This window comes from Pleurodeles waltl, chromosome 4_1 (assembly GCF_031143425.1).
Source record: "Pleurodeles waltl isolate 20211129_DDA chromosome 4_1, aPleWal1.hap1.20221129, whole genome shotgun sequence".
Lineage (NCBI taxonomy): Eukaryota > Metazoa > Chordata > Amphibia > Caudata > Salamandridae > Pleurodeles > Pleurodeles waltl.
The window spans coordinates 571,238,771-571,264,169 of NC_090442.1; the positions used below are offsets into that span (position 1 = coordinate 571,238,771).

At 45.7% G+C, this 25,399-nt stretch overlaps 1 protein-coding gene across 1 annotated transcript in view; it reads left to right on the top strand.

The window, feature by feature from the left end:
* LOC138287930 (kinesin-like protein klp-3) overlaps window positions 1–25,399 on the top strand; it is a 549,187-nt gene that overhangs the window by 207,195 nt on the left and 316,593 nt on the right. Inside the window, exon 6 of the mRNA XM_069228961.1 lies at window positions 9,882–9,995. Coding sequence (XP_069085062.1) covers window positions 9,882–9,995 — 114 coding nt within the window. The remainder of the gene's footprint in view (window positions 1–9,881; window positions 9,996–25,399) is intronic.

A 25,399-nucleotide genomic window follows, 5' to 3' on the forward strand; every position in this document is an offset into this window, starting at 1 on the left:
TGACTTCAGACAGGAACCGAGACGTCAGTTGCCTGTTTCCCGCTTGGGTAGAAAATCTCTTTCTCACAGTTGAACCGGAGTCATCAACTTGCAGACCTAAGAAAGATGAAGCAGTAATAGGCCCTACGGTGATGCAATTATGACTTTTATGCTTTGCTTTGAAGTTATGCTATAATATAATCACATGTATTTGATGTGTACATTGCAACTGAGAAGTACTTTGATATATTTTGCTTTCATTGCTGCGACTACTTTTGAACGTGTGGTTCCAACCTTCTGATTTCGTCTCTCAGGAACCTCGTGGTGAAGTAATAATAACAATAAATGTCTTCTTTAAACTCAGAAGTGCATTCCAGAGAGGTTCTGTAAGTTCTTTCATGAGATAAGAGCAGGAAAGCAGAACAAACATAAACTGTACCAGTGCTCCCAAGCAATCAGATTGTGAAGCCCCTCATACATTGTCACCTTACTGCCCTTCACCCAACCATCCAGTGACCTGCCGAATGAATCAACACATTACAACCATGTTTGGGATTCCTTCTTCTTATAGGATCTAAACTTGTCCTTATACTGATCAGGGGTGAGACCATACCTAGTGATCAGGGCGTCCTTCATGATAGGGTAAGTGAGCCCCTAGGATCCCCTAAGGATGTCAGAGTGTCCCTTCCCTCTACCTCAAAGTGCTTCCACAAACCCACCCACCAATCAGCTTAAGGGACCAGATTCATATGGAGAGCAGACTCACACCCCTTAAACCACAGCAGTATGTCATCCTCCCTCTTGTAATCCTTCACAAGGTCTTTAGGCGCGTGCACCCTCCTCTCAGGCTGCACTGTGATGTGGCTGCCATCATCCCTACTAGACTGGCTCCTCTGATCCAGCTCCCTCAAGCTGAGCTCATGAGCCAACAATAACATTTTCTCCTCTATGGCCATCCTCATTTTCTCCAACTGGTGAGCCCTCTCTGCCTGTCTGTCCTGCAACTCTTCAGGAGTCAGACCCTTAGAAGAGACACCGCTACCTGCCCTGGAGATCCTCCCCCAGACAGAACAGTCCCACTGTTAGAAATGGGGTCTTTGGTTGACAGGTTACCCCCTGTTCAAGCAAGGACCCTCACTCTAGTCAGGGTAAAAGAGAATCACCCTCAGCTAACCCCTGCTTATCCCTTTGGTAGCTTGGCAGAGCAGTAGGCTTAGCTTCAGAATGCTAGGTGTAAAGTATTTGTACCAACACACACAGTAACTTAATGAAAACACTACAAATGACACAACACAGGTTTAGAAAAATAGAAAATATTTATCTAAACAAAACAAGACCAAAATGACAAAAATCCTTAATACACAAGTCAAGTTATCAATTGAAAAGCAAAAAGAGTCTTTATGTAGTTTTAAACACACAATAACACTGCTAGCGTGAAAATGTACCTTGGGTGCGTCAAAAATAACCCCGCACGGGCGAGTGTGCATCAAACAGGGCTTGGGATGCGACGATTTCACTCACGAGCGAGACCTTGCATCGTTTCTCCTTTCGTCTGGTCGGGGCACGTCGTTCCTTTTCACCGCAGGAGAGCGATGCGTCGATCCGGTCAGCACTCACGGGTCCGGGCAGGCCTTGCGTTGTTTCTACACGCCCATCGGTACTTGCGTCTGCAATCCGGCCGCAGGATGATCTGAAAGCCACGCAGCGCAAGTTGCAATCTCCCAGCCTCAGTCAGCGATGCTGCGTGTCGTTTCTCCAACTCTGTGTGTCGATTCTTCGGTCGCGTTTCTGCGAGCGTCGATTTTCAGCCGCAGAGCCGGTGGCGCGTCGTTTACTTCAGCTGCAGATCAGAGTTGTGTCGATGTTTTCCCCGCACGGCACTCTGTGTGTGGATTAACTCCTCTTAGGCTGCCAACTTCATTTTCAGTGTCCCAGGAACTGGATGGGCAACACTTGGCAGAGTAGGAGTCTCTCTAGAGACTCCAGGTGCTGTCAGAGAGAAGTCTTTGCTGTCCCTGAAACTTCAAACAACAGGAGGCAAGCTCTAAATCAAGGGCTTGGAGAGTTCTTTTCAAGATGGAAGGCACACAAAGTCTAGTCTTTGCCCTCTTACTCTGGTTAGAAGCACCAACTACAGGATAGCTCAACAAAGCACAGTCACAGGCAGGCCCGCTCTTCTTCCTCAGCTCTTCTGCTCTTCTCCAGGCAGCGGTACTTGCATCAGAAATCCGGCCTTACGATGATTTGAAAACCATGAAGCGCGGGTTGCGATCTCCCAGCCTCCGTCAGCGATGCTGCGCGTCGTTTCTCTAACTCTGTGCATCGATTCTTCAGTCACATTTCCAGCGAGTGTCGATTTTCAGCCGCAGAGCCGGCGGCACGTCATTTCTTCAGCCGTAGATCGGAGTAGCGTCGATCTTTGCTGTCCCTGAGACTTCAAACAACAGGAGGCAAGCTCTAAATCAAGCCCTTGGAGAGTTTTTTTCAAGATGGAAGGCACACAAAGTGCAGTCTTTGCCCTCTTACTCTGGCAGAAGCAGCAACTGCAGGATAGCTCCGGCACTCTGAAAAAGAGTTATTGACAACATAAAGGGTCTATATAGCCACGCTGTATTTATTTGTGAGTATGCAGCGGGCCTCTCTGATTAACTCACACTATACCATTACAACGTATTTGAGACAATGCCCACGAGAGTCTTTAGAGGCTTCAAGTTACGTCATTATCCAGCATCACGGCGGACTTGCCTAAAAATAGTCACAGCTCGTTTTGATTAATAGCGCACTGTGTGTGAGGAACTGAGGTAGCTAATCCACTAGAGGGCATTAGCGTTATACTCATCTAATGGAAGGGGTGTGTGATTTCATTTACAGATATTGTGGCTACATATTATACTGAGTCAAAAAGATTACGGAGTATCATTACCATATAAACAAAAGAGATTAACAAAACAAGAGGTATCAGAAGTCAAGAAGAGAAGAATGCAGCAACAAAATCTAATGGATCAAAGTGAGACTAACATAAAAGGACACTAGCAAGGATTCGACAGGTATTGAATTTGGGCACTACTTTGGTGTAATGAAATTTTACACTTATTAGACGTTAGCTGTCAAATACAATTGCACATGTTTATATATGCACTTTTAAGAATATATGGGACATCTGCTATAATCAACAAAAACACTACTATTTTATTTTGGAGATAGATATTGTACAAATTCTAGGGTCTTATGGGTGCACCATATCATGTCTATTGCCCACTATTTTCCACCATATTAGATAGTAGTGACTAATAACTACATCACTATCCCACTCTTTGCACAAGAGGTGATATAAAATGATGTCAATTATATTACCATGATCTGAATATGGATAGGCAACTTGCTATGTATATGTAATTGCAGCCGTAACAAAGTCACGGGGTACACCCCTGACAAAACACGTGTTGGCGGCAATTGGTGACAACGGACAAGAGATGGTTGGAATATTTAATTGTAATACAAGTAACAACGATTAAAGATGGACTTCAAAGCGGACATTTGTTGGATGTGTGCTTTATATTTATGAACAGCTCCACAAAGCACAGCCACAGGCAAGGCAGTTCTTCTTCCTCAGCTCTTCAGCTCTTCTCCAGGCAGAGGTTCCTGTTGGTTTCAAGAAGTGCTCTCAAGTCTGTGGTTTTGGGTGCCCTTCTTATACCCAATGTCTCCTTTGAAGTAGGCCTACTTCAAATCAAAGTCTCTCTTGAATGTGAAATCCTGCCTTGCCCAGGCTACACTCCAGCTCCCTTTGTGTCACTGTCTAGTGTGAGGTGCAACCAGACCAACTGTCAAAATGACCCAGACAGGGAATCCACAAACAGGCAGAGCCACAGAAACGGTATAGGCAAGAAAATGCTCACTTTCTAAAAGTGGCATTTATAAACATACAATCTCAAAATCAACCTTACTAATAGATGTATTTTTAAATTGTGAGCTCTGAGACCCCAAACTCCATGTGTCTAACCGCTCCCAAAGGAAATCTACACTTTAAACATATTTAAAGGTAGCCCCCATGTTAACCTATGAGAGGGACAGGCCTTGCAACAGTGAAAAACGAATTTAGCAATATTTCACTGTCAGGACATATAAAACCCATTACTATATGTCCTACCTTAACCATACACTGCACCCTGCACTTGGAGCTACCTAGGGCCTACCTTAGGGGTGTTTTACATGTAAGAAAAGGGAAGGTTTAAGCCTGTTAAGTGGGTACACTTGCCAAGTCGAAATTACAGTGAAAACTGCACACACAGACACTGCAGTGGCAGGTCTGAGACATGATTACAGAGCTTCTCATGTGGGTGGCACAACCAGTACTGCAGGCCCACTAGTAGCATTTGCATTACAGGCTCTGGCACCTCTAATGCACTTTACTAGGGAATTACTAGTAAATCAAATATGCCAATCATGGAGAAACCAATTAGCCATTCAATTTATGCATATGCACTTTAGCACTGGTTAGCAGTGGTAAAGTGCTCAGAGTTCAAAGCCAACAGCAACAGGTCAGAAAAAATAGGAGGCAAGAGGCAAAAAGATTAGGGATGACCCTGCATAAACAAAAAAGTCCAACACCCACCCACAATTCCATTGTGAATACTCTGCGCCTCCTCCTCCTCACCCTCATCCTCATCTTCTTTGTGCCCCTCGACTTCCTTGGCTGCCACCCAGGCCCTCAGTGCCTTTTGCAGCTCCTCCTTCCTCGTGGCGCTCTTAATGGGGCAGGGAAGATCCTTACAGAACTGTTTCAATTGGGCCACTGTGTAACTCTCCAGTTTCCCTAAATCAAAAACAGCTCTAGCTGATGCATCTCCAGACTGAGACATGGTGAAAAAGTCAACAGAAGTGCAAAGTTCCAAAGGCAGAAAACAAGATCCCAATGAAGTTTAAAAGTCGATCAACGATTACCACAAAATGGAAGTAGGGAAAAATCCAAAAAAGAGAAAAAGCAGAATCACAAGACAAGTAGTATGTGGTCACATAGTGGTCTGCACTGAAAACAGTAGTGTACACTTAATCACCTTATGTCAAGTACAAATACAAGTCCAATCCCAACCGCTGATCACCAATGTTAGAAATGGGGTCTTTGGTTGCCAGTCAGGTTACCCCCTGTCCAAGCAAGGACCCTCACTATAGTCAGGGTAAAGGAGAATCACCCTCTGTTAACCCCTGCTCACCCCATCGGTAGCTTGGCACAAGCAGGCAGGCTTAACTTCAGAGTCTAGGTGTAAAGTATTTGAACTAACACACACAGTAACTCAGTGAAAACACTAAAAGAAATTACACAACACAGGTTTAGAAAAATAGGAAATATTTATCTAAACAAAACAAGACCAAAACGACAAAAATCCAACACACACAAGTCAATTTATTGATTTTAAAAGCAAAAGAGTATTCAATCAATCAATCAGTGTATTTGTAAAGCGCGCTACCACCCGCGAGGTGGATTTTCAGTCTTGGTTTGCCAGCTTCACCTTCCAAGACCCCAGGAACTGGATATGGCACCACTTGGCAGGGAAAGAGTCTCAGCAGAGAGTCCAGGGGCTGGCAGGAGAAGTCTTTGATGAACCTGAGACTTCAACAAGAGGAGGCAAGCTCAAGACAAGCCCTTGGAGATTTCTTCACAAGCAGGAATGCACAACAATGTCCAGTCTTTGTCCCCTTGCACAGGCAGAAGCAGCAACTGCAGGATAGCTCCACAAAGCACAGTTACAGGCAGGGCATCACTTCTCGTCAGCTCTTCTCCAGGCAGAGGTTCCTCTTGATGTCCAGAAGTGATCTAAAGTCTGTGGTTTTGGGTTCCCTTCTTATACCCATTTTGGCCTTTGAAGTAGGCTTACTTCAAAGAAAAGTCTTGCTTGTTTGTGAAATCCTGCCTTGCCCAGACCTGGCCCCAGATACACACCAGGGGGTTGGAGAATGCATTGTGTGAGGATGTATTTTTAAATTGTGAGCTCAAAGACCCCAAACTCCATATGTCTATCTGCTCCCAAAGGGATTCTACACTTTAATCATTTTTAAAGGTAGCCCCCATGTTAACCTATGAGAGAGATAGGCCTTGCAACAGTGAAAAACAAATTTGGCAGTATTTCACTGTCAGGACATTAGTATATGTCCTACCCTAAACATACACTGCACCCTGCCCATGGGGCTACGTAGGACCTACCTTAGGGGTGTCTTACATGTAAGAAAAGGAAAGGTTTAGGCCTGGCAGTTAAAATCTGCACACACACAGACACTGCAGTGGCAGTTCTGAGCCATGTTTACAGGGCTACTAATGTGGGTGGCACAGCCAGTGCTGCAGGCCCACTAATAGCATTTGAGTTACAGGCCCTGGGCACCTCTAGTGCATTGTACTAGGGACTTACCAATAAATCAAATATGCCAATCATGGAAATCCAATTACACATACACTTTATATAGGAGCACTTGTACTTTAGCACTGGATAGCAGTGGTAAAGTGCCCAGAGTAACAAAAACAACAAAAACAGAGTCCAGCACACATCAACAACCTGGGGAACAGATGCAAAAAGTTAAGGGAGACCACGCCAAGGATGAAAAGTCTAACAATACATAATTATATAAAAAATACAGTGTCACAAAATTACCCAATTCCAGGGGCACTGACCAAACCACAATCATGGCTGTTTTTAAAATCTTTCCTAGCTTACATTGGTGTGTTAAGTGGGGTAGTGCACATTTGCTGTGCCAGTGTTGCATTGGGCCCACAGGAGGGGGAACTTGAGGCATGGGAGACACCTTAGTTTGGGCATTTGAGACATGACAGCGAGGGGCATGTGGCAAGTTGAGAGCCTATGTTTTTAACAAAGGACAGGCAAAGCAGCCCACTTTGCAAGGCAGTAGCTATCATTAATGAAGAAGGTGTAGGAGCAGTGAGATCTGAGAGACCCACTGGATCACAATTATGACTGCCTTTCTCCAGCGGCAGCCCCTCCGCTATGGCCTCTCCCCCACCCCCCGCGAGCAGCAGCAGCTGCAAAACTTGAAAAATAAAACAATAATAAACCATGTTTATTATCGTTTTATTTTTATATAGGGTGTGGCCATGGGGGATGACAGGCATGAGGGGGAGTGTTATGCACTGTTGTCATTACGCATGTGGGTTTGGCCAGCCGTCCCAGGACGGCTAAACTGACATGCGCACTGAGCTATCTGCAACCTGAGCTGTGTTGCCAGGTGGGATACAACAGGCACAGGCTCCCAGTCTGCCTGGGAGCGCAAATCGAGGGTGCTCAGGCCAATCCTGATGCTGTTCTCATGCTGCCAGCAGCATGAGAGCAGTGTTAGGATTGGCCGCAGGGCAGTCTGGGAGCCTACGCCTGCAGTGGCGCCTGAAGAGTGGCGTTGCAAATATACAGCAGGTATGTTTTTTGGGAGGGTTTTTCTGTTTTTGTTTTGTGTCCCACCACTTTGCCACAAAAACCCATAGTGGATGCCTTTGTCTAAAAAAAAAAGAAAGAGTATGGACGTAATTTTCTTTGGTAGCATTAGAGCTTAGACCTCCTGTGCTGCATAAACATGTGGTCAATACATTGGAGGTCATTTTTTTCTAAAAGGGCAGCGATGTGGCCTAAGGGTGAGAAATGCTGACTTTGGAACCAAGTTCAAATCCTGGTATCAGCTCAACATCTGTGATTGATCAAATCACTTAACCTCCCCGTGCCTAGAAAAAAAATAATCCGGCCTTTTGTAATCTAAATGGTGCTCATTTAAAGAGCCCCAATTCCCTTGGGCTGAGTGTTGCATAAAACTCCAAAAAAGGGAGAGAGATCGTGTTTCAATATTGGAGTAATGGCCGGGCAAGATGAGGAAGGGGTGAAAGAGGTGTAAGAGATAGAATGCTACTTGGAGCCACAGCTATCATTAGTGCAGTTGGACTGGGTTCCAGGAGAGTGAATGCCCCACAACACCCACATTTTGGGGAGCACAGTGTTTTGGTAAATTTCTGTTTTTGTTTGCTGAATTTGCCCTATTATAAGTCACATTTATTGTGGATTATGAATTTATCTCATAAACTCAACGATTGCGCTCAGCCCTGCCCCTCATCCTTCCCTAATCCTTGCCATAAAGTTTGGATGGGTGGCCCCAAATTTAAAACATCTTACTTTCACTGGAGATCCGAGCAATAATGTTTGAAGACCTCTGCACTAGACCTAAAATGGGACGAGCAATAGGGTGGTGTGAAAAAAGGTTGGAGAAAGAGCTCCTCCTTATAAATGCCACAAAGATGGAAAACAAGATTAACAAAAAAACATGGGGAAACAGTAATGCTTTTCTTTGTTGTAGCATCCTTTTATTTTCATATACATCAATTTTAATATACATGATTGATATATGGATTTTAACACATGTTCTGTCACAGAATAATGTTGAAAAAATACATTTTGGAGCTGACTATGAGATTGGCGGACAGTTTACACTGTCCGCTGAACTTCCGACAGGGAGGTTGCCACCATAGTGGCTACCTTCCAGCTGGCCCCATTAAGAGATTCCTGCTAGGTCAGCGGGCAGAAACCTGAGATTTCACCCGTCTGCCTTTTGGGAAACAGCCTACAGCATTGTCTCCGGCTCATTATCGAGCTGGCGGCAATGCTGTACAGCACAGAGTGCACCAGCACCCTCGCAAAGCAGACAGTGAACATTGTGAGGGTGCTGGCTGGGGGTGCTGCACTGCCCATACCAAGTGTGTGGGCAGTGCGGGGGCCCCCCTGGTGTCCCCTGCACCTATTCTCCACTAGCATTTTCATGGAAGTGGTACCGCCACGAAACTGCTGTCGGAAAAGGTAGTCGTAATCCCCAGGGCAGTGCTGCTTGAAGCGCTGCCCTGGCAGATACCCCCAATACCCCCAGACTGCCGGGATCTCCGATCCTGGTGGAGCTGGTGGTTCCCTAACGCCCAACCACCAGGTTGTAACGTGGCGGTTGGTCTGCCACATTGGCAGTGGTCTGACTGCCATCCACGAGTCTGGTGGTCTAGTGATTGCCAGACTTGCAATGAGGCCCTTAGTCTCTGTTATAAAGGATAATGTTTATCAATGAGATCTGTTATTGTTCGAAATATGCTTCCTGCTTGATGTACTTTTTAAACAATTAGCCCTCTTTTTCACCTATAACATAAAGTCAAGATGTGGTGATTGAAGGCTCCTGTCCTGCCAAATCAATCTGGAGGTGGGTCTCCACCCTTCACAAACAATGGCCAGGAATGCCTCATGCTTAGTGAGTGCACTATGCAAATCTGTCCATCCTTTACACCACACTGTACAAACATTTCTGGTGGCAGTAAGTTGCACACCACCGAAATGTATAGAAGGAATCTTTCTAGGGATCTCCCCACAGGAAAATGGCCTCAGAAGCCTCACCCTTAACAGTGAACAACCACCATGCTCACTCCAATATTTAAGAACCACATTTTCTGAGTCTATACTCGGTTTCTAATTTGTGTAAAAGTAAATTCAAGTGGCCAAAGTTTTGCTTAGGAGCTTCCTCTTGACACTACCGTATGACTGGGTTTCCAGCTTTCCAGGGTGGCTAGTCTTTATTCCCCCACTTGCCACCAACTTACAGTTTCTGTCTCTTTATGTCACTCTTGACGATTTTTTTCAGCTCTGCTTTCAACGTTTTCGGCCTTTTCTCCTTCTTGCTGTGGGTCACAGGATGAAGACAAAAAGTAAGGTTCCAAAAATGAGTGCCAGTGTCCTCTACATACAACCACCACCGCGCATTAAGCACTGGATATACCAGGCTTTCTTTTATGCTTTGTGGAAACTTAAAAAAAGTGTAATGTACACGTTTCTATTTGTAATCAAACTTAATGAGGTATTTTATTTTCTGATTTATTTCCATAGGGGAGGTCAAATGTATGCAAGTACTTTGATGACAATTCAGGTGCTTGGCTTATATTGCCTCTGGAGTGGGAAATGAACTTGGACTTCGTCAAGCAGAGAATCCAACAAGTCAAGGTAACAGAGTAAACTGGGCTTCATAAAATAATTTAGCAAGTACAACGTTAAAGGTTTTATTGTGCTTACATTAGCTGATACAGTAGGCTTATTCATATTAACTTAAAGGTCGTAATGATTTGTTGTAATGAAAATAACGCCCTAAATTTTGGGGAGCATGTTTTCATTATAGTGAAGTCTTTAAGGGAACTGATTGTGACTTGGGACTGTTTCATTATACAGGACCCTACACCAAGATACTGCAGCTGTAAGTTAGTTGAATCCTGTGCTCTTGTTGACTTGGACCTGGGACATAGTAGGAAAACAAAATCAGGAACCCAAAGGAAGAATGTCTTAGAAAAGGAAGAGGCAAAAGGACATGTTAAAAAGTCACTCAACTGGTATATATTTGTGTATTTTATGTATTTATGAGAGTTGCAAAGGGCAGCATGCATCCTCGTAGTATTGTGGTCACTATCCTTTAACACTCTTTGAACCCTCAAGTCGGAATTAAGGTGTTCGATATAATTGCCTGCTAATAAAAGGTACATTGCTCTTGCTGGCCTATGGCCTGAATGATGGATGTGGAATATGTAGGCTTCTAGAACGTTTAGCGTTGCAGTGGTAATTTTATCTTGCAGAGTTTGCATTGGAAACGCGAAAATGATATGTATGTAGAAGGTAAACAAAATATGAAAAGATTTAAGACAAAAGAAACTAACAATGATTTGCGAAACATCGAAAGGGAAATATCTTTAAACATATTTGCATGAACCAAAGGCCCCGATTCAACAGGTTTTATACATTAGCGGCTCAGACAAACATAACCAAAGAACCACTGTCTTACAGAAAGGCACGTGGGGTGATACTAGGGCTTTTCACAGTTCACTTTCTGCCACTGAACTTGCACATTGCACAGAGTTCACAACTTGGCGAAGGTGCAGAGTGTGGGAACTTTGCATAACTATTCCTTTGACAAAGAGCTTGCAAAAACAGTTTTTGTGAGAGAAGTTAGACACTTGAACGGTTTTGAGGGAGACGTCTGTCACCAGAGAGTAGGTTTTGCCGCATTTTCGAATCGTGAACACATATGTTCGCATTTTTTCACATAAAATTTAATAACACTTAGCACAGTTCATATCTTGTATGAAAAGAAAGCTTTGCGAATGAGGCATTCACACTCACACACTATATTTGACACATTTGTTTCTTCAGATGTGAATTACTCTTAGACACGTCCTATATTTTATTCTTAGGAAGTGTCTGTAGATGCCCCAAGTGCTTTTTAAGATTACAAAAGACGAAATAATGATATATTTAAATTCCTTACTAATAATACGGCAACGAAGAAATATGGAACACTTTCTGAATTTAATACAACTTTTTGCATGGCAATTTATTTTGGAAAATATTCATCCATCTTGAAATGGCGCCACTCCAGTGATCTTATTTAAAACAAATAGAGTAGTATCCCAACATCAGTGTTGAATGTGGATGTACATTATTTGCCAATTTATTTTTAACAGCATTAATTAACAGAAGGAAGGGAACCAGCACATTTAGGGTGGGGTGGAGGGGGTACTGTCCACTGCTCCTGGAGCTCCTCATTGGCAGTCATAATGCATTTTTCGCTGCTGGATGCATTAATGTTGTCCAGTTAACAAACAAATCAATGAGAGTGGCTACTGGGATATGAAAAGCAGTATCAGCACTTCAGTGCACATGTGGTCGACGGAGACTCCCCTGGCTTAGACCATTAGGGAAAACAAGATGTAAATTGCAACAGTATAGTGAAGGGATGAGTCGCAGGTCCATGGGGTACATAGGGGACCTGGACCGCTGCTTTGCTCAGGGCCAGTATGTGACAGAGGGCAGGAGCCTAGCAATCTTCCGCTCATGCTCCCTTCACTAACACACCTTCATGGAGACAGCCAATCTGGACCTGGAGCCGTAAACAAGTGGAAGAGCTGACACTAACAATGGTGTGAGGAATCCACTTAAGCCCTGGCACTATTCACCAAAATGTGCTGAGGTGGTACCATCCCACCTGGGCTGCATTGGTTGTGAGGTGGTTATGCTTACCAAATGTGATGGTCAAGCACCAGAAGGTTGAGGGACAAGACACAGGAGCCCTCTCTCCTTGCAGGGTGAGCTAATTGGGATTTGGCAAGGAATTTACCGCCACATGGGGACTGAGAGAGGGCCTTGATTGCAGCTCCGAGCTCTTGGTTTCTCAGGGATGCCACCTGCTGAGACTGCAAAAGGTGCACACTGGGTACGTCTGAAGGTATTCATGAGGAGAGAAGGGACCCATGCAAACTCCTGCCTGTTAATTGTGGTTGCTATGTAAAGAAGGTTCTTGGTGGGATCATCAGGATTCTTGAATTGGGGAAATCCCACCCCTATCTTGTTCCTACACCATAATTTTTTCAGGATATAGGTCACAATCTAAAGCACTGTCAGCAAATGAATTCTTAAAGTGGCAGGGCAATGACTACTCCCCATCTGGTCTTTGTGCAAACTGAATTTTGATCTTATTGTCATAAGGGTGACAACTATTTATGGCACTTCTCACTAGAAACACCAGAACAGCCTATATGCACATGTATTTCATGGGCAAGTGCAAAGCATTCAATGCACAAACCTTAAAACCAAGCATTCCCTCCAAGGCCTTTAGCACAAGAAAAGATGCATCGCCGAAACCTGTTTCAGGCATCAAGAAAATGTTTATGGGGATACACTAGGCTTTCTACTGGCAACAATACCCATAACCACACATACAGGCTACAAAGATTTTGTTGAAAGTGCAAATTAACACAGTGGGAATAGATCTTTCTGTCCTAAGAGACAATTAGAGTAAGTTCACAGAAAGGGTATAAGCCTTTGAAGAAATGATCAACGTGTTGCTGCCAGCTACTGATGACCTGTAGATACAGGTCCTGGATATGCCAGAGTGAGATCAATTCATTGATCATAGGGCAGAGGAATTAAAAGGTCACTGTAGGAGAGACAAGATATGTTAGTAGTTAACTGGAGAAAGTAGCCAATTCTACGTGGAAGAGTGGCTGACACACACAGTAGAACCTCGTACCGTATCAAAATTGTTCTCAATTGAATGCACTCGTAGGATGCTGTCAGGACCCCATCCATCAAGTTTGTCACCAAAACCCATAGTGGCTATCCTCCTAAATCACCAGGACAGAGACCTGATATAACAAGGATGCACAGATATGGCCACTTCAAAGCTGAGAACAGCAAAGTGTTAGCCCCCAGGTCCAAAATTCCCTGGTCCTCTCTTACCACAGGCCACCATCACTTATTCTACACAAGAACATCATGCCTTAAATTTAAATGGTATGTATATGTTATGCAGACTTGGCTCTTTTCTTGTTTAGGTTGTAGAGCTCCTTTTTTTGTCTACAGCAGACATTTTGGAAATGTAACTGAATTTAAATGCTCAATTAAAAATACAACCCTGCATTGTTATCTTACCCATGCAAGATCGTTTTCAAACTACTGTTTCTACATTTCAGATGTAATACATTCCTACAAACCAGACATTTTGTTTTTAACCTAAACATATTTAAACAACTATTGTGTGTCTGTCACTGTTATTGCAGTCCCAAAAGGCTATTCAGTGCCCCCCAAGATGGTCCTCCTCACTCAGGCCGGGACGACTGTTATTATCTCTTATACCAGTGGTCCCCAAACCTTTTAATGCTGCGCCCCCCCCCCCAGTTGGAAAATAAAAATCCTTGGGCCCCCTCAGAATTTTTCACAATTATTTTATAAGGATGGCAATGTTTAAATATGTCTAAGCCTATTTAAACATTGCAGTTAAGTACTGTTACCTTTTTAAAAATGCAATAACATGCTTCTGCTCAAAACAAAGGTCTGTTATCTGTATAAAGCTTCTTTTGGCCAAAGTCTGGCGCCCCCCCAGGATCAGTTGGGGCCCCCCAGTTTGAAGACCTCTGTCTTATACCCATCTGTTCTGCTCGGTAATTACCAGCTTTAATCTACGAAGCACAGAGGGCCTGGTTTTCTCTCAAAACATTCAACCCCACATGTTCAGTTTTCAGTTCCTTGATTTACCTTTTGCTGATAGCCTGGGTTAGTTGATTAATAATGTAGCAGAACACCAATCACCTTATAGCCTTAAGTTTGTTAAATGCAACTTATTGGGAGACCTCATTTTCTATGTTGATTATCTGGCCAATTCAAATAGCAACTTTCCTGAACACAATTCAGGTATTGAATTTAGCACAATTAGTAGATTCACTGACCCCTAGGGCAGGCCACATGCTAGACCGGATGCTCAGAAACTTGACTGACATCAGTGGGGATCAGCCCATCCCTCTTAAAGGGACTGATCACATTGCAGCCCTGTTTCAAGAAGGCACAGCAGCTAACATCCCTTGCTTAATAAATGTTAACATTGCCCAGAAAGTGATCTAAGATAAATGTGAATATTTCAACCACCACCATCAGTACAAACTCACGAATGTTCTCCAGGGACACTATCAGCTTACATTCCTGGATAGCATCAGTATTTGATACAGTCATGCTGTTTAAACAGCACAAGTTGTCCCATAACATGCCTTTTTCTCCATGATACTCAAATAATTTAACTGAAGCTTAACGCCAGAGTATGGCACTAGAACACACCTGGTGAAGTAACTATGACACCATGGCCAAAATCAAATACAGAGAATTTCTAAAAACAACTGCCACAAACATTTCAACAATAGCAGATGCAGCTAACCCGGCTAAGACACTTTCCCCATTATCACCTCCTGCCTTCAGCTACAGGCTTGCCAGTCAAGTACCCCCAGCTCTCCCCCAACACCTTCTTAAGAGCTTTGAGAAAAATTGCTATCATTTTTTTCAAGGCAAAATTTTAGCAATCTACAATAACTTCAAAACAACCTAGTTTAGAAGACCTCCCTTTTTTAGAGACCACATCTGCAATAGGAGTATTCCTCGTGAATTTTCTCACCTACTTATCTTCCCCCTTTCACAGCCAAAATCATGGTGAAAAGAACTAATAAACCAGCAGCACTCACAATGTTTGAAATCAGATCAGATTCTGCACCCTTCACAATTTGCCTTTACACACAGTTACAGTTTGGATATACCGTGCTAGAGGTCTCAGAGCACATCTGAGCCTTTCTAGATGGAGGAGGATCAACCTCCTTGATATTGCTTGACCACAGTTTATGATACACTCCACAGCAGGGAGGGTCTTGGCTTGGCGCTATGGCGGTCGCAGCTTCTCTGTGAGGCTCCCGCACCTCTCTCCCCACCCTCGGGGTTACAGGAACCCAAATTGCCCCAAGACAACCACTAGTGAGGCGGAAGGTGCGGTGACTCCCCCCGGCTGTCTCCGAATGGATATCGGAGCCCAGTAACTGCTGCTTTGAGTCCCGACACGAACGGGCTCCAAGAAACAACGCGGTGAGGACGACTCGGCAAGATGGCGGCCGCTGGGTGCTCCTCGGCTTTGCCGTGCAATGTAATTGAATAGGAGAAGGGCCCTCCCTTGCCCGTACCACTGGGCGCCCGGCCCGCTTCCAGTGAGCGGGGCTGAGGTCGGCGACAACCCGCAGCGGGACCAACGGGGGCTGCGGAGGGCGGTGAGCAGACGGCGCGCATCGCGCATGGCCGCTTCAAGGTGAGCGGCGTAGTCCGCGGCCATTGCGGCAAAGGGGAGAAAGGAGACCCAGCACTACATCGGGGACGGGGGGCATAACATCTGAACCCCCTGACTCGTATCCCCGTGGGTTCTGCCCTAACAGACCGGCACCTGCAGGCCCGGCTGCCTTACCCTAGGAGGCGTTAAGAGGTGGAACCTATCATCGCGGGGCCTCAGATTCCATGGTGCCCAACGCCCAGATGCGGATTGCTGCCCTTAGAGCCCGATAACTACCGCCCCGGGTCCCGACACGAACGCACTTCAGGAAACAACGCGGCAAGGACGTCTCCGCGGGGTGGCGGCCGCCGGGTGCTCCGCGGCTCCGCCACGCAACGTGCTTGAATAGAAGAAGGGCCTTCCCTTGCCCGTACCACTGAGCGTCCGGCCCGCTTCCAGTGTGCTGGGCTGAAGACGGCGATACCCCGCGGTGGGACTTGCAGGGGCTGTGGAGGACAGGGGGAGGACGGCACACAGCGAGCCTGGCCGCATCAAGGTGAGCGGCGCTGCTCCACGGCCATTGCGGCGAGGGGGAGAACGGAGACCCAGCATTACAGCGGGGACCAGGGGCATAATATCTGAAGCACCTGACTCTTATCCCTGTGGGAACTGCCCTAATAGACCTGCAACTACAGGCCCGGCTGCCGTTCCCTGGGAGGCGCTGGGAGGTGCAACCTCGCGTCGTGGGGCCCCAGACTCCACGGTGCCCAACGTCCAGATGCTGATTGTTGCCCTGGGAGAGATGATGATCCCGTCCACTAATGAAGCCAATCTGTTGTTCAAAGGACGAAGCGAACAATACCAGAGTGAGCCCTGAGCTGACATAGAATTTCGCACAGGCGCAAGTCTTTGATTCATAGGGGAAAACAGCGTCCTCAGCTTGGCGCAAGAGCAAAACACAGTCTCCTTTATGAAATAAACACTGCCCTCCCACGCCAAAAGAAATTCAAAAGGTGAATTGATAATCACTAACGCCGGTAGCAAACTGCTCCTTCTCTTCCAGTCAGCCAATAATCACCTAACGGAGGACTGCTTTCCCTGAGCACACCTACAGACTTACACAATGGGCAAAACAGGCAGACGTCGCGATACCGACAACACCATTAACCTTCCAGCCAAGACACCATCGGAACGGGAGAACCTGAGGAAACCTCCTTCAGGAGAAGAGAAAGAATCAGACGAACCTACCCTCCAAGACGTGATGCAAGCCATCACTGCCTCCAGAGATGCCCTTGAAGGGAAAATAGACTCACTAGCGTCTGACCTCTCAGTACTCAGAGATGACCACCGCTGCCTGGCAGAGAAGGTGAGCACTGCAGAAAAACAGATAGAAGAACTAAGGCCTGAGATAAAGGACAATTCCGAAATATCACGTGAGATGGAAAAACGGATCAGAGAACTAGAATTAAGAGCTGAAGATGCCGAAACTAGATTGCGGCGAAATAATATCAGAATCATAGGGCTACCTGAACGCTCTGAAGGTCCTAACCTGGTAGACTTCCTTGAAAAATGGTTGAGGGAAACTGTGGCAGACGGAGGCCTCTCCCAGTTCTTCACAGTAGAGAGAGCCCACAGGGTCCCTGCGCGCTCGCCCCCACCGGGCGCTCCTGCTAGACCAATAATAGCCAGACTGCTTCACTACAGAGATAGGGACTACCTATTAAGCCAAAGCAGGAAAAAAGGAGTCTGCACGATCGACAACCATGTGATCCGAATTTTCCCCGACTTCTCCCGAGAGGTGCAGAGACAGAGAGCATCCTTCAGAGAAGCCAAACAAAAACTCTGTAAAATGGGGGTCCAATTTGGGATGTTGTTTCCAGCCAGATTAAGAATAGTGACCACAGCTGGCACACAGTTCTTCAACACTGCAGAAGAGACATGGAGCTGGATCGATGAACAATCATCCAGAGAGAAAAATCACAGCCCGGAAAAGCATCACATAAACCGCAAAGGAAAATATAACATCAGCAACTCCATCAGATGAAACAGCCCATCCCCTCTAGAAATTCTAAATGATCGCCAAAAAGCTATGGAAGCCACTGCATCTCTCAGCTGCTCAGAGCAGGGCTCGCCTAAACAATCCTAGGAAGACATAGAGCAATCTGAATCAGAACAAGAATCAGAACTCTCGCTTGCATCCGACAAGAGGGACCCTGACGTGACCCCAGGAAAATCAGACAACATCATCTGACGAGCAAGCATGAACCATAACTACGGAATCACAAATTTCTGAAACAAGAAACAGTATGCAGCAGCTACACTCAGGGCCACGACTTTTGATTGTCTTACAGGGTAACCCACCAGCCAACAAATACCTGTATTCAACACAGTCTTGGGGATAAGGAATCCCTGTATGCTTACTTCCCGGGGGTTGAGGAGTGGTCACTTTGCTAAACTTCGGATTCCATCCCGGAGCACCCCCCACGTTGTTGGACAGGATAAAGTTTCTATACGAGTTTGGGCGAGAGAGGTTTTGACTTTTGTCCTGGGGATGGGGAGTTGGGTAATTACTGTTTTGGGAGTTTGGTTGGGGTTAATTAATATACCGAGAACCCTTGCGAAAAATACAGAACTGTTCAGGGACTATAATAGTATGAAGGGGTACTTAATGAAGCGAGGACCTCTGAAACATAACCTGATTAGGGAGAAGAACCTAGCAACATGACAACGCCAAAATCCTATAAGTTCCTTACATGGAACATCAGAGGTATGCACTCAGTGGTTAAGAGGTATAAGATCTCATCATACTTGCAAAGGAAGGGAATCCAAATAGCCATGCTCCAAGAAACCCACTTAACATTGGCAGAGGGTAGGGCCCTGCAGAGAAGATGGAGGGGACCGACATACTATACCACCTACTCGGCATACTCGAGGGGCACTCTGATCTGGAGCCGGGCGGGAGTCCCCTTCCAAATAACAGATAACCTTATAGACCCCAGGGGAGATTTGTGGCGATCAAGGACAGACTGGAGGGGAGAGAATCGGCTCTGATTAATGTTTACGCTCCCAATACAAATCAAGGAGAATTCTTCACACGACTGTCCAGCTTACTAGCGTCATACTTACAATTCCAGGTGATAGTGAGGGGAGATTTCGATTGTGTAGGCAACCCCAACGTAGATAGATCGCACCCTCCCCTGCCCAACTCCCCACTGGTGAGAACGGCACGACAGTTCACTACTTGGCAAACAAACTGGGGCCTAATAGATGCCTGGCGTAAGCTACACCCTACTATCAGGGACTACACCTTTTTCTATAGTCTTCATGAACTGCATGTACGCTTAGACGCTTTCCTTTGCTCACCTGATATACACACATTAATATCAAGCATGGAATATCTGTCCCGCACAATATCGGACCACAACCTTCTGTTGTTATCTCTGAAATGGGGTTCCTCTGTTCCCTGCATCCCCACGTGGAGACTTAAGCCTGAATTATTGGAGGATGCTCCCTTCTGGGCCGAACTCCGCCGATTTTCAATGCACTATTTTGAAGATAATGACGCCACCACATCCAACTCACTGATAGAATGGGACGCCTTTAAGGTAGTAATGAGGGGGAAGTGTATAGCTGAGACAGTGGGAATACGCAGAACCTTGCTGGGTGATACAGAGCGGGCCGGGACTAAATTAAGAGAGGCTGAGAAAGATAGACCTGAGAACCCACACCTGCAAACCCTAATGTAAGAACATAGAGCCGAAGTAGCACACTGCATTGAACGCCTAAAATGCTTTGACTACAAAAACTACGTGACAAGGGCACATTTGGAGAGAGATAAGGCGGGCAGACTCCTCGCGTGGGTGGTTTCGCAGTCTGAAAGATCCCCACCCCATTATGAACCTGATCTCAGAGACGGGGACCCAACTTTTTGAACCGGAGCAGATTAACGCCCAGTTCATGTCATTCTATGAGAACTTATACAAAAAAAGACTCAACCTGAATAGAGAACAAACTGAAATCTAACGGAACTAAACCTAAAACCTCGGGAACCCGCACCCACAGAAACACTAGAAGAGAACGTCACTCCAGCTGAGATTAATGAAGCCATGAAAGGAATGGCAAGAGGAAAATCACCGGGAACAGATGGCCTCCCTGCTGAGTTTCATATAGCCTTCGCTGAAATCCTTTCTCCGAGATTAGAAAAAATGTTTAAGTGCGCTAAAGACTAGGGCCTTCTGCCTAAATCCTCCCGAGAAGCGGTCATAGTCCCCCTTCTTAAACCCGGCAAAGACCCAACAGGGGTAGGAGCGTATAGACCCCTCTCCATGTTGAACCTCAACTACAAAATCCTTATCAAGGTCCTGGCATCCAGACTCCTCCCACTGATGCCCTTTCTAATATACCCAGACCAGGCAGGTTTCATACCAGGGCGTAATATGGCTGGGAATATCCGTAGATTAATTGCCATCATGAGGGATTTAGCTCCCACTGCCGGGACCTCGGGTATCCTGGCAGTAGATATTGAAAAGGCCTTTGATAGCTTAGATTGGGATTTCCTCTATAAAGTCATATCCAAACTTGGAATAGGACCTGAATACATCTCATGGGTGAAATTACTATATACTGACCCCTCCGCCAGAGTCAGCACAGGGCGCATAATACCTAATAGATACAGAGTGGAACGCGGGACGAGACAGGGTTGCCCCCTTTCCCCCCTGCTGTTTGCCTTGGCGATGGAACCACTGGCCGCCGCGGCCAGGGCAGGGGAGGGGGGATCAGGTATCCTTGCCAGAAACGAGAGACACCATATAGCCCTCTATGCAGACGACCTCCTAATATTTTTGGAAGGCATCCAAAGGGATCTACCTCTAGCACAGCAAATGCTCTCTAACTTTGTAAAACACTCAGGCCTAAAGGTGAACTGGGACAAAACAGGCTTGCTCCCCCTTAAAAAACAACAACCACCACCCCTGAATTTGGGACTGGTTAGATGGATACCAGATGGGCTCCCGTACTTGGGAGTGAAAGTTTACCATGACTCCCGGGATATTCTAGATGATAATCTAGGTGGCACAATCCGCTCCATAAAAACCTGCATGGCATTCTGGCAAACACTGTCATTAGCAGTGGCAGGGCGAATTGCGATTCACAAAATGATCGTGTTGCCGAGATTACTGTATCATTTTTCAGTTCTCCCAATCTGGATTCCTAAAACCTTTTTTAGGGAATTAAACACCATGGTAAACTCATTCATATGGTGTAAAGGCAGGAGGAGAGTAGCTTTGACAAAACTCCAAAGACAGTCGAAAGATGGGGGATTGGCAACACCTGATTTCGAGACCTATTATCTAGCAGCACAACTACAGTGGTTGGCGCTCTGGTTCTCGGACAGACTACTTGCAACAACGAACGCAAACATTTCCGCCCCACAGGGGACTAGACTATTTGAGATACTCCTGGGGTCCCCCAGGGATGAGAAGCAAGACAGTCCAGAACTAAAAATCCTAACTAGGTGCTGGAAGGCCTTCTTATGTAAGATAAAAACTAAGACTCCCTACTCTGCAGAGCTTCCCCTTAGCTCCCTGCAAGCAATAACGCAGAGAAAAACTTGTCTCGAATTGGGAGACTGGTTAGAAGCCGGGGTTAACACAGTTGGCATGCTTTTCAAGGACATCAAATTGATGACATTCGAGGCCATCAGAGCGGAATACGACATTCCGGTGAAACATTTCCTAACATATGGGGCTATAAAAGCCAGCATATATAAACATTGGCGAATGAAGGGCACTGAACCCCCTTCACAGGCAATCTGCACATATTTGTCATCCCCAAGCAACAAAACTAAGGTAGTATCAACGCTTTATGCCCTGATAAGAACAGACATCACAGAACCCTTACCCTATCATAAACAACAGTTGGAAAAAGTACTCAATCGAGATATCCCGGATGTAGAGTGGGGACACATCCTGAGAAACTTCCCCAAAGCTTTGTGAAACGCTAGATTTAAACGTATAAATTTCTATATCCTGCACCAAGCCTATTCAACCCCCTGCCCGCATAAACAAATATTTTAACAAAACTACTGAGAACTGCCCGAGATGTGGATTAGTGGACGCTGAGTTCAGCCACATGTTTTGGGATTGCCCCACGTTGACACCCTATTGGACGGAGGTTTGCCAAAAACTGTCACAACTACTGAATAAGAGCACGACTTGCTCCATGGATAACTGTCTCTTACACGCCTTCACTCACTCAACTAAACACAAAGCCTCAGACAGATTCTAGGACCTGGCCTTAACACTAGCTAAGAGAGAGATAGCAACCAACTGGAGAAACCCCAAGGGCCCTAGAGTAATAACCTGGAAAAACAAATTACTTAAGTGGGCAACTGCAGAAGGCATGATACTTCAACAGGAGACTAAGAGCGGGATCAGACCCCCGGAAATGTCGGACGACTGGGAAATAATAATGGACACATTCAGATCAGAGATAACACACTAGAATTTACTCAGTAAATAACATCAAGGGCTGCGCACCAAATGCCAAAGACAAATACAGCTTACAATTCTCAGCCATAGACCGAAACACACACTCAACCCTAACCAGAAATACATAATGTTCTTAGCTCCAACTGAACACCCCTAAGCTCTACTCAAACACAACTAGACACCCTGCAGAAATGATATCAATGCTGAATCATGGTTCTCGGTTAAAAGGGCTAGCGAGGGACCGGGGGGGAGTTGAATATTGTTACTATTATAATTTGCAGTGCATATTGAATGAGTACTGTCAACCAGATCATGTACTCCTGAGACCAAGTTATTGTATCATAAATAATGTAACACAAGAAGAATATGTATAAGAACTATTGAAGTGATATAATACCAATGAAATCTGGTTTAAAATAAATGATACACTCCACAGCACTACACCACCTGTTGAAGGCTAGTATTTGCAACCTGGACAACAACTGAGTCTGCTGCTTTTTTACCAGCTGCTCTCAGACAGTCATACTGCATCCTTTCAAATCTTTGGGGAAACAACTTGAGTGTGGGGTTCCAGGAGCTCATCTCTGAGCCCTACATTGTTAAATACCTATATGGCACTACTGGCTAAGTTGTTCCAACATTAGAGGCTTAAGGTGATTTCATATGCTAATGACACACAACTTATGATCTCCACAGAAAATAATATCACCTCAACTCGGGACAATTTAAAAAAGTCTTTCAGCATTTGCTTCATAGATGCATTCTTTTGCCCTTAAACTAAATAAAGCCATAATGAAGTATTCATTTTTGATAAGCCCAGTTTGATCTTGGTGCAATCTAGGTGAAAAACAGGACTGGGTAAGGTCACTACCCCCACTGGCACAGCCAGAAATCTGGGGAGCAAAATTGTCAGAAACATGTCTTTCACAACCAGGTGGCAGAAGCCACTGAAACCTGTTTTGTTGGGCTCCAATCTCCCAGGAAGATTTGAGACTATGCTATCCACAAGCTCTCTGAAAACTGTAGCTCACACAAAGATAAAATCCAGATTGGATTATGGAAAGTCACTTTTTTTTAGAACTTCCTAACTACTCTTTACAACACTTTTTTGAAAAAAAACCATACTTTTAAATACTTTGTCACCCTTAAGGAGGCCTTGTAGCCCCAAGGTAGAGTGACTAGTATTTAAAAGTGGAACATTCAAGAAATGCTGTTTTCATGGTAAAGGGCCTTAGCTGTACTATGAGAAAAACTAAAGTTTGGAATAAAATCATAACTCTCCTAACATTGGTTTGAAACATGAAGGCACACGTTAGTTACTTTGGGGCATGAGTTATAGTTATTTTAGATAGCTATAACTGGTTATTTTTAGTGATTGTGTTTGCTTAAAACATTGTTTTAACTGAAATTTTCACCTAACTCTAATGTCCCTTTAAGTTTCCGCTAGGTAGTTATAGTTAGAGCTGCATTTTGACAGGAAGAGCCTTTTTTGGTTTGCGGATAACTTTAACATCATTTGAAGAATCTTCACAAAACGTTCTAAAAAGGCCTTCAAAGATGCTGTCACATTCCGCCACCAGCTCATCAGATCAATAAGGAAATCAGCCATTCTGGAGAGGATCAGCACCAGTGCACACAACAGCAAGGAACTTTTCACCATAGTCAAACAATTCACAAATCCCAACACAGACACCATGGACATCCCTCCTTCCCAAGACCTCTGTGACTGCCTCGTCTCCTTCTTCCACTGGAAAATCCAGGACATCTATTAAGGATTTGCAAGCAGAGGACCAACCCCCAGCACTACAGACACTCATCACCAACCAATCTTGGAACACTGGACCCCCATCACCCCAGAGGACACCACCAAACATCATAAATATGACTCACTCAGGGGCACTTTAGGATCCATGCCCCCACCACATCTTTAATCAAGCCAGCGCCATCATTGCTCCTGAATTATGCCACACCATCAACTGCTCCATCAAACCTGCCACCTTCCCGGATGCCTGGAAACACACGGCAATAAAGCCCCTCCTGAAGAAACCTTCTGCAGACCCTATGGAGCTGAAAAACTACAGACTTATCTCACTCCTTCTTTTTCCTGCCAAGGTCATCGAAAAAGAGATCAATGCCCAGCTCATTGAGTTCATTGAAGCCAACCACATCCTCAACCTCTCCCAATCCAGATTCAGGAGCAACCACAGTACCGAAACTGCACTGCTAGCAGCCTCAGATGACATCCGCACTCTACTGGACCACAGTGAGACAGCTGCCCTCATCCTTCTCGACCTCTTTGCCGCCTTTGACACCATCTCCTACACCATCCTGTGCACCAGACTACATGATGCTGGCATCTGCTGCAGTGCTGTGAAATGGATCCGCTCCTACCTCACCAGCCGAACCCAGAGAGTCAAAATCCCACCTTTCACCTCAAAACCGACAGAAACCAGTTGTGGAGTTCCTCAGGGTTCCTCCCAGAGCCCCACCCTCTTTAACATCTACATGACCCGCTTGCCGGGATTGTCAGACACCACGGGCTCAAACTCGTCTCATACGCCGACAACACACAGCTCATTCACTCCTTCACCAATGAACCATCAACTGCCGAAAAAAAACGTTGACAACGGAATGAAGGCTATTGCCGACTGGATGAGGGACAGCTGCCTCAAGCTCTACTCCGACAAGACAGAGATCCTCATCCTGGGGTCTGACACTTCTGCCTGGGACAATTCTGGGTGGCCCAGTTTCCTCGGAAGTGGCCCACTCTGACCGACACCACCCGCAACCTCAGCATTATCCTTGACGCATCACTGTCCTTGGTCTGCAAAGTCAACGCCGTCTCCTCTTCATGCTTCCACACCCTTAGCCTGCTCCGGAAGATCTTCAAGTGGGTCACCTTGACACAAGGAGAACAGTCACCCAGGCAGTCGTCAGCAGCAAGTTCGACTACGACAACGCACTCTATGCCGGAATCAGCAAAAAACTCTAAACAAGACTCCAGAGAATTCAGAACACCACGGCCAGACTGATCCTGGCCATCCCCCGCCATAGCCACATCTTCCCCACCTCAGAGACCTACACTGGCTCCCCATTAACAAACGCATCACCTTCAAATTCCTGACCCACGCATACAGGGCCCTGCACAACGTCGGACCTGCCTACCTCAATCACCACCTCTCCTTCTACACCCCCTCCAGGTAACTCCGCTCAGCGCAACTGGCCCTCGCTACCATCCCCAGGATCTGGAAGAGCACGGCTGGAGGAAGATCCTACTCCTAACTTGCCACTCAGACCTGGAACAC